General features: G+C 44.7%; 1 protein-coding gene across 2 annotated transcripts in view; it reads left to right on the top strand.

The window, feature by feature from the left end:
- The window catches only part of slc6a5 (solute carrier family 6 member 5), an 80,094-nt gene that overhangs the window by 21,321 nt on the left and 43,700 nt on the right, over positions 1–15,073 (top strand). For both annotated transcript variants that reach the window (XM_078415504.1, XM_078415503.1), the window contains exon 6: positions 12,901–13,042. In XM_078415504.1, the coding sequence (XP_078271630.1) occupies positions 12,901–13,042 (142 nt within the window). The remainder of the gene's footprint in view (positions 1–12,900; positions 13,043–15,073) is intronic.

The following is a 15,073-nucleotide window of genomic DNA, read 5'->3' as shown; positions in this document are numbered from 1 at the left end:
ACCCACCCCCTCCTCATGGTGGTCCCTCCACACAGGGTCCTCCTTTTTCCCTCGCCCCGGCAGCGGCTCCCTCACTTCCACATGTCCGTCTTCCTCCGTCGGCTAAAGATCGATCGGGTAGATTTAGAAGGATTACGCCTAAATATAAGCGGGTGGTATTAGTGCAACTGGAGCATGTTGGTCGGCGTGGGCACGTTGGGCTGAAGGGTCCTGCTTCCACGCTGCATGACTCTATGACTTAACGACTGGTAATTCTATGCAGTGCTCTGACCGTCATCTAACTAGTGTCAATTGTGGTTCCAGTACAATCCCCCTGCTTTGATGTTCTATGCCTTGGCTAATAAAGGACACCACCTCACGTGCCAAATATGTGGTGCATGTTTTATTTCTCAGGTTTCAATCAGAAAATTGGCTGCTCCGATTTCAGAAATTGGGGATAGTTGAGAAAGGTACTTTTAGGGGGTCATTGAGGCAGGTATTATAATACCATGTTTTGGCAGGTACATAGATAGGATAGGTTTAGAGAGAGATAAGGGCCAAACAAGGGAAGGTGGGACTAATTAAGATGGGGTATCTTGGTCGGCATGGGCAAGTTGGGCCGAAGGGCCTGGTACCAGGCTGAATGAATCTATAAAACTATAGGGGATAAGTGGACAGATATTTAATCCAGATATGTCAAGCATTCAGGTCACAATAGACAATAGACGATAGGTGCAGGAGGAGGCCATTCGGCCATTCGAGCCAGCACCACCATTCAATGTGATCATGGCTGATCATTCTCAATCAGTACCCCGTTCCTGCCTTCTCCCCATACCCCCGACTCCGCTATCATTAAGAGCTCTATCTAGCTCTCTCTTGAATGCATTCAGAGAATTGGCCTCCACTGCCTTCTGAGGCAGAGAATTCCACAGATTCACAACTCTCTGACTGAAAAAGTTTTTCCTCATCTCAGTTCTAAATGGCCTACCCCTCATTCTTAAACTGTGGCCCCTTGTTCTGGACTCCCCCAACATTGGGAACATGTTTCCTGCCTCTAACGTGTCCAAAGAATGGCCTACTCCTGCACCTATTTTCTAACCCCTTAATAATCTTATACGTTTCGATAAGATCTCCTCTCATCCTTCTAAATTCCAGTGTATACAAGCCTAGTCGCTCCAATCTTTCAACATATGACAGTCCCATCATTCCGGGAATTAACCTAATAAACCTACGCTGCACGCCCTCAATAGCAAGAATATCCTTCCTGAAATTTGGAGACCAAGACTGCACACAGTACTCCAGGTGCGGTCTCACTCGGGCCCTGTACAACTGCACACAGTACTCCAGGTGCGGTCCCACTAGGGCCCTGTACAACTGCACACAGTACTCCAGGTGCGGTCTCACCAGGGCCCTGTACAACTGCACACAGTACTCCAGGTGCGGTCTCACTAGGGCCCTGTACAACTGCACACAGTACTCCAGGTGCGGTCTCACTAGGGCCCTGTACAACTGCACACAGTACTCCAGGTGCGGTCTCACTAGGGCCCTGTACAACTGCACACAGTACTCCAGGTGTGGTCCCACTAGGTCCCTGTACAACTGCACACAGTACTCCAGGTGCGGTCTCACCAGGGCCCTGTACAGGATCAGATCACTTTGAGGAACCCCTCAAATGTTTAATGTTTCTAATTTCTCCGTCATTCGTTATAATGTAATTATCTGATTATAATGAAAGTAATAAAATCTACAGAGTCACGGAGTTTCCACAAGATTGAGGGCACAGGGCCAAATAATATCCCCTCTCAATGTTAATACTTTAGATATATAATGTTAATTAAAAAATATATTTTCCAGTTAAGGTTTTTTAACTCTTCAAATAAGGATCACTACCTTCCACCTCATTGGATTAAGGTACCTTGATAAGCTACCATTAAGTGTATCATTAACTTATTCACAAAACAATACAAGCCTTGCACTAGTTCAGTTCATTTGAGTTTATGGTCACGTGGACGGAGATACTGTGAAAAGCTTTTGTTGCGGGCTATCCAGTCAGCAGAAAGACAGTGTTATAGATACATGATAATGGGAATAACGTTCAGTGCAAGGTAAAGCTAGCAAAGTCCGATCAAAGATAGTCCGAAGGTCACCAATGAGGTAGATAGTAGTTCAGGACCGCTCTCTGGTTGTGGTGGGATGATTCAGTTGCCTGATAACAGCTGGGAAGAAACTGTCCCTGAATCTGGAGGTGTGCGTGTTCACACTTCTATGCCTTTTGCCCGATGGGAGAGGGGAGAAGAGGGAGTGGCCGGGGTGCGACTTGTCCTTGGTTATGCTGCTGGCCTTGCCGAGGCAGCGCGAGGTGTAGATGGAGTCATTGGAAGGGAGGTAGCCACCATGACCATGGGTGGGTCACCTAAAAAAAACCATAGTCTCTTACTATGAATGAATTCCATTTTAACACAAACCATTTTTAATACATTCCATTTCGTGGTCCCCCTCAGTTCTCAGTGGTCCCCCCTCCCCACCCCCCATGCCGGGTCCTCCCTCGTTCTCCCTCTCAGTGGACATATGCCTCACTTCTCTTCTACTTGATCGCCCCTTGTGCCCTGTACAGAAAATGGGGGGAGGAAGGTATGAAATCTTCGACCTCTCTAACCCTGTGGTAGGAAGCTGCAGTAAGTTCAAGCTCACATTTTCCCCCATCCTCTCTGTACTACCATAAGCAAATAGAATTGATTAGTACGGTTGTCACGGGTTACGGGGAGAAGGCATGAGAATGTGCTTACGAGGGAAAGATAGATCATAAGATCATAGGTGATAGGAGCAGAATTAGGCTCTTTCGCCAATCAAGTCTACTCCGCCATCCAATCGTGGCTGATCTATCACTCCCTCCTAACCCCATTCTCCTGCCTTCTCCCCATAACCTCTGACACCCGTACTGATCAAGAATCTATCTATCTCTGTCTTAAATATATCCACTGAATTTGCCTCCACAGCCGTCTGTGGCAAAAAAATCCACAGATTCACCACCCTCTGACTAAAGATCTGCCATGATTGAATGGCGGAGTAGACTTGATGGGCCGAATGGCCTAATTCTGCTCCTATCACTTATGAACATTGACACACAAAATCGGAACTTTTTTTTAAGCTTTGTTAGAGTCTCATCTCTTTCGCTGTATCTCTAAAGTCATCTATGTTGTTTAAAATGCTCCGGGGATTTACAATGTAATTGAGATGTACCATTAAGATTCTAGTATCACTGGGCCAATATAAAATTATAGTTAATGTCTCCAAAGATTCATTTAGGAAATTAAATTAAATTCTCTTGGCAAATTTAATTATTTCTGAGCTGAGCTCTAGTGGGTAATCAAGCATCCTCATAAGATTGTAACAATTTCAGTTGGGGAAAATCTTTAAGACAAGCACAAAAGTAAGTTTCAGGCAAGAATTTAGTGTGAAGAACTTGTAAGCGGCACGGTGGCGCAGAGGTAGAGTTGCTGCCTTACAGCGCCAGAGACCCGGGTTCGATCCTAACCACGGGTGCAGTCTGTATGGAGTTTGTACGTTCTCCCCGTGACCTGCGTGGATTTTCTCCGGGTGTCCCGGTTTCCTCCCACGCTCCAAAGACGTACATGTTTGTAGGTTGATTGGCTTTGGTTAAAAAAAAAAGGTAAATTGTCCCTAGAGTGTGTAGGATAGTACTAGTGTGCGGGGATCACTGGTCGGCACGGACTCGTTGGGCCGAAGGGCCTGTTTCCGCGCTGTATCTCTAAACTAAACATAACTTGTGTGTAATCTACACAGCAATCTGCAGAGATGGTGTCAATGAACAATATAAACTTGTTAAACTTATATCATCTGGAAGTCCTGAAATGCCAAGGGAACCAACAAGATTAAACCATTGCTTGCATTATAACATGCAATCTTATCTTGTTTGCATATTTTTTGACAAGTGTATAAAGGTCATCTCTCTGGTTTAAGGCAACATTTGGACACTGAATTACTATGTCGCCACTCTATAACAATCTGTGATTTTAATATGTTTAGATTTGCAGCTTGCATTGGGTTAAGATGTACGATTGCCAAAATGTCAGCAAGCTCTATCTACGATATAAAAGATAAATTGTAATTGAAAGCCATTACATTAATACTTACAGCAATAATCATAAGGTCATAAGTGATAGGAGCAGAATTAGGCCATTCGGCCCATCAAGTCTACTCTGCCATCCAATCGTGGCTGATCGATCTCTCCCTCCTAACCCCATTCTCCTGCCTTCTCCCCATAGCCCCTGACACCCGTACTAATCTCGAATCTATCTATCCCTGCCTTAAAAATAGCCACTGACTTGGCCTCCGCTGCCTTCTGTGGAAAATAATTCCACAGATTCACCACCCTCTGGCTAAAGAAATCCCTCCTCATCTCCTTCCTAAAGGAACGTTCTTTAATTCTGAAGCTATGACCTCTGGTCCCAGACTCTCCCACTAGTGGAAACATCCTCTCCACATCCACTCCTTAAATATTCTCCTTAAAACCCCCATGTCAAAGTTGTCATTGATTATGGGGATAAATTCACACATTCTCAGCTGGGTTACTGTGTTCAAATGATGCGTGGGTTCCCTAATATAACACTACTGTACAATGATAAAATTCATTAAGTCCTGAACTTAAAGAAAGGTAACTTTACTGGCAGAAGATGGGAAAAACGTTTTCACACAGAGAGTTGTGAATCTGTGTAAATCTCCACCACAGTAGGCAGTGGAGGCCAATTCTCTGGATGTTTTCAAATGAGAGTTAGATATAGCTCTTAGGGCTAACGGAATCAAGGGATATGGGGAGGAAGGAGGAATGGGGTACTGATTTGGGATGATCAGCCATGATCATATTGAATGCTGGCTCGAAGGGCCGAATGTCCTACTCCTGCACCTATTTTCTATGTTTCTATGTTAATACTGTACCTAAATACAATCAAGTCAAATTCAAGTACAAAAGTTAGTAGCAAAGGGGAAGACACAGAGTGCATAATATAGTTCTCAGCATTGGAGCGCACCAGTTCCAGAGACAAAGTCCAATGTCTGCAATGGGGTGGAGGTGAATCGGACAGCACCCTAGCTTGTTGAAGGACCGTTCAGAAGCCTGATAACAGAGGGGAAGAAGCTGTTCCAGTTTTGCAAAGACTTGCAAGATGAATATATTCTATTGATGCAGAATTGAGAGATCATAAGTCAAAACATTTAGACAATAGACAATAGGTGCAGGAGGCCATTCGGCCCTTCGAGCCAGCACCGCCATTCAATGTGATCATGGCTGATCATTCTCAATCAGTACCCCGTTCCTGCCTTCTCCCCATACCCCCTGACTCCGCTATCCTTAAGAGCTCTATCTAGCTCTCCCTTGCATGCATTCGGAGAATTGGCCTCCACTGCCTTCTGAGGCAGAAAATTCCACAAATTCTGACTGAAAAAGTTTTTCCTCATCTCAGTTCTAAATGGCCCACCCCTTATTCTTAAACTGTGGCCCCTTGTTCTGGACTCCCCCAACATTGAGAACATGTTTCCTGCCTCTAACGTGTCCAACCCCTTAATAATCTTACACGTTTCGATAAGATCTCCTCTCATCCTTCTAAATTCCAGTGTATACAAGAAGGGTTTAAGAAGTATTTAAGAAGGGTTAGACACAAAAAGCAGAAAGCTGGAGTAACTCAGCGGGACAGGCAGCATCTCTGGAGAGAAGGAATGGGTGACGTTTCGGGTCGGGGTCTGAAGAAGGGTCTCGACCTGAAACGTCACCCATTCCTTCTCTCCAGAGATATTGCCTTTCCCGTTGAGTTACTCCAGCATTTTCCATCTATCTTCTATACATAGATGCAATCAGTTCAAACTCAAGCACAACAGATAAAGCAGAGATACAGAGTGAAGATTTTCAGACTGGTTAGGGATAAGGGAAACAAAAGGTACAGCGATGATGTAGAGGGATAAGGCAGCATCTCAGGAGAGAAGGAATGGGTGACGTTTCGGGTCGAGTAGGCTTAACTTCTTTTGATTTTGGATCCGTTGCACAAATTCTGACCCTAATACGATATGTAATAATAACCTTGTTCCCAGATAGCAATGGCTGAAGTGAGAGGTGGAATGCCTCCGCTGTTGTTAAATGGGGTGACTTTATGGAGTTGAATTAAGAATCTGTAAATCTCCGCTTTAAAACTATCCATTGACTTGGCTTCCACAGCCTTCCATCTTTCAAAGTTGATCCCTCCATCTAACCTATGACAAAATTGATTTGCTGGAGTAGCTTACAACCTGGTGGTATGAACGTGGAATTCTTCAATTTTAAGTGACTTCTAATCTCACTCCCCACCCCACCACCCCTTGCCATCTCCCTCCACCCTTGTTGTTTAACTAGTTCCACAGTTCCCCCCATTGTATCCCTCGTGAGATCACACCTTTTCACTAGAAAAGAGGTAAAGAGGGATTTCCTTAGTCAGAGGGTGGCGAATCTGTGGAATTCATTGCCACAGACGGCTGTGGAGGCCAAGTCCGTGGATATTTCTAAGGCGGAGATTGATAGATTCTTGATTATTACGGGTGTCTGGGGTAATGGGGAGAAGGCAGGAGAACAGGGTTGGGAAGGAGAGATAGATCAGGCATGGTTGAATGAGCGGTGTAGACTTGATGGGCCGAATGGCCTAATTCTGCCCCTAGCACTTACGAACTTCGCTAGCCAACGATGGTCGTATCAGGGCACTACCCTGCCTGAAAGTTATCTGTTGCTTGCCACGATTTTTTCTGGTCTTTCCTCGCCTCCAGCTCGCTCCCCTCCCCCCTCCACCATCCCCTACTTTCAGTCTGAAGAAAGAGCCCGACCCGAAACATCACCTATTCATTTTTCTCGAGAGATGTTGCCTGACCCGCTGAGTTACCCCATGGGCTTTGTGTCCATCTTTGGTATCAACCAGCATCTGTAGTTCTTTGTTTCTACGTTTTGACTTGGGAACTGGATGTCACTGCATTAATTACATACATGTGCCATAAAAGAAAAAAAAAAAAAAAATGTTCCTGTAGTTTGTCCTGGCCTTGCTGAAATCTTAATGATGCATCTCATTAATTTATTCACAGAATCAAAATCTTAAACCGTAGGAAAATGAAGGCTACTAACTTTGGAAATCACAGTGTAATGTAAATCTAATGTGGGTTAAAGATATCAGCTATCAGATAACAGCAGACAGTAATGCATTCCAAGTTTGTTCACTCATCTTCAAAACATGCTTGAAGTTCAAAGGTAATGCAGAATGCCTTTGGTGTTGATTTTAAAGCATATTTGATTATGTAAAAAATGCAATGCTTTGTATAGTACATATATATTTTAATGCATGTGTCATGCTCTTTGTCTTTGACATACGAATGCATTGAACTGCACAAAATCCCTTCTGCATGTTTTGCACCTCTGATTTGGAAAAAAAAAGGGCTGTACTGTGAGATAATTTAATGCTATCAATACAAGACTTGATGGTTGTGGCTCACAATTGTACCATTGATTCAAAAGTCTCATTGCAAAGACGAGCACATAATCAAGCCTGGCTTTTCCCATTACCGAGGGGATGTTGCTATGTCAAACCCAGGCTCCATCTACCCCTCTCGGGTAGATGGAGCCCATATCCGAGCTTGGGGAAATATCACTGACATTTGAACAAATGCTCGTGCCTGAACCTGCTTCACTAATAGAGATCACATATATTTTTGTTGTGTGTGGGACCTTCCCTGTGCAAATTGGCTGCTGCCTCACAGCACCAGAGACCCAGATTTGATCCTGACTTCGGGTGCTATCTGTGTGTGTGTGTGTGTGTGGGTTTGTGTGTGTGTGGAGTCTGCACGTTCTCCCTGCGACCGCGTGGGTTTCCTCCGGGTGCTCCGGTTTTCACCCACATCCCGAGGACGTGCGGGTGTGTAGGTTAATTGGCCCTCTGTAAATTGCTCCCTAGTGTGCAGGGGAGGAGCGGATGAGAAAGTGGGATGTCCCAGAGCTAGTGTAAACGGTCGGCATGGACTCGGTGGGCCGAATGGCCTCTTTCCTTGTTGTGTCTCTCTTAAAAAAAAAACCACAATGGCATTTTAAAGACCATTATGTGCAAAGTGCTCTTGGGATGTCTTGCAACCATGAAAGATGCTTTGTAGCTGCAAGACCACCTTCAATTAAACACCCGTTATATTTACACATCACGGGAAACATTTTCACAGCCTATTGGGAATATCAAAGTATTGGCCAGACCAAAGTTTGACTTTGAGTGTTGACAAGGAAAGACAGACCAAGACCGACCGAGATTCCTGCAGTCAGGAATTTACCGACACTCCATTTTTAGAGGGATCATGATTTTGACATTTTTATGTCGTAAAAGTTACTGAGATTATATTTTCCCAGTTCTAAACTGAGTTGTAAAATTAATATAGTAACATTACTTTGCAGCCCTGTTAAAGGCTGGTACCAATTTTCTCCTTCCAAATATTATTTTAAATGGGCCGATGCATTCATCAAAAGTGCTATAGAAGCAACTTTATGCCTTCTTAAACATAGTTTACTCTCTCCCGCCTAACCCCATTCTCCTGCCTTCCCCTCCATAACCTCTTACACCTGTATTAATCAAGAATTTATCTATCTCTGCCTTAAAAAATATCCACTGACTTGTCCTTCACTGCCTTCTGTGGTAAAGAATTCCACAGATTCACCACCACCCTCCGACCAAAGAAATTCCTCCTCATCTAAAAAAAAGTCCTTTAATTCTAGTCCTGGACTCTCCCACTGATGGAAGCATCCTCTCCACATCCATTCAATCCAAGCCTTTCACTATTCCAGTGATAGACAATAGACAGTAGGTGCAGGAGGAGGCCATTCGGCCCTTCGAGCCAGCACCGCCTCAGTGCAGTCTAGAAAAATCTGGTGAAGAAACAAAAGATATACACAGAATACATAATATAATTTAATGTATACCACGCTGTGTTGCACAATACATAATGTACTGTACTACGAGACATTTACCCAATGTTATCACACAATGTACTTCATGATGCTAACCACATACAATGTTATACCATTTTAAGATATGATTTTACATTGTGAAAACAACACAATGTTACGTGGCATTCACCACATAGTCTTGAAACATGTGTGTGGATATGAAACATGTATGACCTTCTTCGCTGATTACACCTTGGCCTACGCAATCTCCCGGTTGCCAAACATTTTAACTCCCATTCCCATTCCCACACTGACCTTTCTGTCCTGGGCCTCCTCCACTGTCAGAGTGAGGCCCAGCGCAAATTGGAGGAACATCCCCTCGTATTTTGCTTGGGCAGCTTACACCCCAGCGGTATGAACATTGACTTCTCTAACTTCAAGTAACCTTTTGCATTTCTCCTCTCTCTGTCCCTCCCCAACCCGAGTTGTCCCGCTAGTTTCACTGTTCGTATCCCTACGTCATCACCTCTTCCACAGCCAACACTGGACCATTGTGGGCTCCACCTTTCCTTGGTCATCGGTGCCGGCTCTGATTTGTTCCGTACTTCTCACACCTCTGGTTTTCCTCTCCCCTGAGTCTCAGTCTGAAGAAGGGTCTCGACCCAAAACGTCACCTATTCCTCTCCTCCGGAGATGCTGCCTGACCCGTTGAGTTACTCCAGCATCTAGTGTCTATCTTCAGTGTAAGCCAGCATCTGCAGTTCCTTCCTGCTTGATATAGTTACCTGGTATAACATCACGTGGTATGTATCATATAGTAAGTACATTGTGTTTGTACCGTTAACAGTCGTATGCAAGCATGTTGATACTTGGTATTTACAATAATATGCAATGTGAATTTTGTTCCAAAGCGTGCACAAAGGTGTTTGACAAATATTGTTATTCGTTTCTGCGTGATAAATTGTAGTGGAGCACATTTTATACTGTTATATGGCATGTATCACTTAATCTTACAGGTTTTACAACACGTTTCACTCTATGATGTTACATCATATTTGCAATGGTAGACACAAAGTGCTGGAGTAAGTCAACGGGTCAGGCAGCATCTCGGGAGAATTGAACAAGTGACCCTCTCCAGAGCCAGCACATCCTTCCTCAGATATAGGACCCAAAATTGCTCACAATTTCCAAATGCGTCCTTGCCAGCGCCTTATGGAACCTCAGCATTACATTCCTGTTTTTGTATACAAGCCCTCTTGAAATAAATGCCCATCTCCCCCTCTTCTCCCTTTCCCCTTTCGACCCCCTTCACAACACAATCACTTATCCAAGCTGGAGAAACCTTTGGATAAATTGGTAAGAGTAAAGATTGTCGTAGATCAAGCATTTAGAAAGATAACGAATGAGGCCTAACGCAAATTGAAGGAACACCACCTCACATTTCGCTTGGGCAGCTTACAACCCAGTGGTATGGATATTGATTTCTCTAACATTGCTTTCCCTCTCTCTCTATCCCTCCCCCATCCTGGTTCTGCTGTCCACCTGGTTACATATTACTGATTGTATGCCGCGTTGTCACATTCCCCTCAGCTAACAATGAACCATTCTACTTTCCCTTAGCAGCATTTGCTTTGATCCATCATTTTCACACCTTCCCCTTCCATACCTCTAGACCCCCCCCCCCATCACCCCTGACATCAGTCTGAAGAAGGGTCTCGACCCGAAAAGTCACCCATTCCTTCTCGTCAGAGACGCTGCCTGACCCGCTGAGTTGCCCCAGCATTTTGTGTCTGTCTTCATTTATAAAGATGTTAATGAGTTCAGCTAGCTAAAAATCTCAGCCCTTAGCTCCAGAAAGTACTTGTAAGCTTCCTACTGCCTCTCTGCCTGTTGGGATATTGAGTTGCAAGGTTACACCACAAGATGTACAAGAATGCCAAATGACTGTTGGAGTTTAGCATGCCAATTAATTTTACCAATAGGGCAATTACCTTTCTGAAGAGCTACGATCTGCCTGAATCAAGAGTTTGTTCGATGGTACATTATTGTTACATGTACTGAGGTACAGCGAAATTATTTTTGTTTTGCATTCACTTCAGTAGAACGCACTACACATAAGCACTATCATACAAGAGTGCAAGAATATGGGTCAGGCTTAGGTACTTAGATGGATTCCAACTTGACATCAGCAGGAATAAACTCAACTTTCTTCACTTACCTCCCCACTTCCTCACGAGAAGATTCATTGTCACTTTAGGGTGGAGGTGATGGTGGCAAGGTTTCGCCAGGAACTGTCCCTGAGCGCCGTAGCCAGCAACAAAGTCCACGGTGAAATGTTTGAGTGCATTGCCACTATTTTCCTCCCCACAGCATATACACGTTACCGTATACCAACGAAGCCCGACTCTACCCGAGGGAACTTCAGCTGGTATGTGAGAATCCTTGCCAAGGTAGGTATCGAGCCCAGGGAACTCATTTACACTGGTGGCTTCCAGGTAATGCTTCCACCAGCCGTCCTCTCATGACTTAGTGTTGTCCTACCAGCTATTTAATGAGCCTCAGACAGCCAGCGATATGTAGGGACCCCAGTAAGAGAGTTTTCAATGCCCCTGTCGACTATGTGCCACAATAAAGGACACTATGTGCCACAATAAAGTGCTGGAGCAACTCAGGAGGTGTGGCAGCATCTCCAGAGAACATGGATAGGTGACGTTTCAGATCTGAAGAAAGGATCTCGACCCTTGTTCTTGAAACGTCACCCATCTATGCTCTCCAGAGATGCTGCCTGACCTGCTGAGTACTCCAGCACTTTGTGTCCTTTTGTGCATTAACCAGCCTCTGCAGTTCTTTGTTTCTATATGCTACAATACATTGTCATGGACCAAGCTTATTCATCTTCAATTGCTAACTTTACAGACCTCCCATCTAAAACTCCAGAAAAAAAAATGCCAAACATGTCTTGAGAATGATTAAGCAAGATTTATGTCAGGTTTAAGCTATCTTCCCTGAAGATTAGCTTGTTGTTATCACCAACCCACCTCAAGTTTCCAAGGAGAACCCTTCAAAGCATTCCTTGGAACTGCAAAACATGAAAGAAGCTAATCGGACACACGGCAAATAAGCTTGGCCTTTTATTGGTGTCAGGATTTTGATGACAAACAATGTGGGAAATCTGAGACCACTTTCATCCAAGTGAGGTCTTCAAAAAATGTGTGATCCACAAAATGCTCGATGCAAATGTACACGGGGCAATTAACTGTAGGGTTTTCAATCAGGAATGTTTTGAGTGTTAATATTATACTCGGGAGCATTTTGTGCATGTTCACATTGATCGGGGCAATAACTGAGAATGGGGAATGGTAGTGATGATATTGGGTATCATGCAAACAGGAACAAGAAATAGTACAGTTGTTATCTCCAGAACGTATTGACACTCCAAGATCCTCTGTGGTATTGCCAACACATCACAATGAAGGCATAAATGGGAGAATCGACAATCTTACCAATCTATATGATCTTGGAATTCAAGTACACACCCAGAATAAAATCTAATGAGGACACTTAACTTGCAGGTTCACATTATGGTTACACGAACGATTGTAAATTTTGAATCTATTGAATATTTTGCTCTGGTTTGAAAAGCACAATTTTCCTGAATATATATTTAATGAGAAAGGAACTCGGCCTGATCTCAGTTGTAACATTCTAGGCAACAGAAAATCCCTCAAAAGGCAATAAATTATTATCTAAATTAGATACTAAATTATTTTGCAATGCATTGAGTAAAATGAAGTCCTTTGGATAGAAACAATTCATTGCTGGCGTGTTACACCTTCATTATCAGAGCGATATATGACATTTTAAAGGCTCCAGACACCAACTCAAACTTTCTTAATCAATTTAGATATTTAGTGACGGGATTTAAAAAGAAATGAAAGTATTGACATATTAACTTGATTTTCTTGTCCCAACAGATTCATGTATGATTGAGGATGGCAAACATGTACATATTAAAAACACATCGTTCTGTAATTCGGCCTTTCCCAACTTCACGATGGTGAATTACAGCAGGCCCATTAACAAAACCTTCGTCAGTGGCAGTGAAGAATACTTCAAGTAAGTAGCAAGTTTCATTTGGAAAGACTTGGTTTTAGCTTAGTTCACATAGTTTAGAGATACAGCGCGGAAACAGGCTCTTCGGCCCACCGAGTCTGTGCCGACCGGCGATCCCCGCACACTAACACCATCCTACGCACGCAAGGGCCAATTTACAAATTTTACCAAGCCGATTAACCTACAAACCTTCACGTCTTTGGAGTGTGGGAGGAAACCGGAGCAGCTGGAGAAAACGCACGCAGGTCACGGGGAGAATGTACAAACTCCGTACAGACAGCACCCGTAGTCGTGGTAGTTCTCGGGGCGCTGTGAGGCAGCAACTCTACCACCGCGCCACCATGACTTGTCCCCATTTAATCTGCAAAATAAGATGAGGATTTTAAAGGAAGGCAAGACCACCGGAAAAGACGACAAAAGACATTTCCATTGATGTGACCATCACCAATCTCCAATTGGTTTTCTTTGAGCAGGCTCATGGAAATATGCCACATCGTCAAAGAGTCCTACAGCACGGAAACAGGCCCTTCGGCCCAACTCGCCAATGACAATCAAGATGCCACGTCTCCGCTAGTCCCCTTTGCCAGCTTTTGACCCATATCCCTCTAAACCTTTCCTATCCATGTACCTGTCCAAGTGTCTTTTAAATGCTTTTGTAGTATCTGCCTCAATGACCCCCCAACCCTCTCACACCTTGTTCCATTTACCCATCACCCTCTTGAGTGTCAAAGTTGCCCCTCTTGGTTTGTATTTAGCATGGAACAGTACAACACAGGAACAGGCATCCACAATGTCCATGCCAACACAATGCCAAGCTAAACCAATCTCCTCTACATGCGGGCCCATGTCTCTCCATTCCCTGCAGGTCCGTGTGCCTATCCAACAGCCTCTTAAATGCCACTATCGTATCTACCTCCATACCACACCAGGCCGAATGGCCCAGCCACTCGCCATCCTTGTAAAAATGAGGCCCACATATCTCCGTTAAACTTTGCCGCTCTCATCCTAAAGCTGTGTTCTCTAGTCTTTGACATTTCTACACCTGGAAAAAATGTTCTGCCTGTCTTTCCCATCTGTGTCCCCTATAATTTTATATACCCCTCTCAGGCCTTCCCCCAACCTTAGTTCCAGGGAAAACCATTCCATTTTGTCCAACCTCTCCTTCTCGCTGATAGTCTGTAATCCCAGCATTCTAGTAAACCTCCTGCACCCTGGCCAACGCCTTCCCACCCTTCACCTTAAACCTCTGTCCTCTGGTCCTCGATTCACCTGCTCTGGGCAAGAGACTCTGTGCATCTGATCTATTCCTCTCATGATTTTACGCATATGATCACCTGACTTTTACACTCAATGCCCTGATGGATGAAGACCAACATACCATTCTCCTCCTTTACCACTCTATCTACTTGTGCTGCCACTTTCTGCGAGCTATGGACTTGGTCTCCAAGATCCCTCTCTACATCAATGCTGTCTTGTCAGTAATTGTTTACTTTTCCCCATCCATTTAGCCGCCAAAATGCAACATTACCTACCTTCTCCACCTGTTTCTGTAGCTGATCAAGATCCCATTGTAGTTCTTGGTAACCTCTTCACTCTCTGTTATACCACCTGTTTCAGTGTCACCTGTGAGCAGGGTTGCCAACTATCCCGTATTAGCTGGGACACCCCGTATTTTAGGCTAAATTGGCTTATCCCTTACGAGACCACCCTTGTCCCGTATTAGGCCCGGGGAACACTGTAGGCCCGGATGCTGTAGGCCCCGGCACTGTAGGCCCCGGGGGCTCTGTAGCCCGGACGCTGTAGGCCCGGACGTTGTAGGCCCCGACACTGTAGGCCCCGACACTGTAGGCCCTGACACTGTAGTAGGAAAAAAACTCCAGATGCTGATTAAAATTTGTGCCTACCTTCCGGACAGTGCAGGCCCAGGGGCCCCGGGCGCCGCCTAACGGAGGTTGCGTAGCAACCCGCCTCCCGGCCCGGGCGGCCGCCATTGGTGGAGCGGGAGCACATGGCCACTGGCTGGGTGAGGTCATG

This window comes from Rhinoraja longicauda, chromosome 18 (assembly GCF_053455715.1).
Source record: "Rhinoraja longicauda isolate Sanriku21f chromosome 18, sRhiLon1.1, whole genome shotgun sequence".
In the NCBI taxonomy this organism is placed as follows: domain Eukaryota; kingdom Metazoa; phylum Chordata; class Chondrichthyes; order Rajiformes; family Arhynchobatidae; genus Rhinoraja; species Rhinoraja longicauda.
The sequence above is the reverse complement of the archived record's forward strand: the minus strand, read 5'-3'. Positions and strand labels throughout refer to the sequence as shown.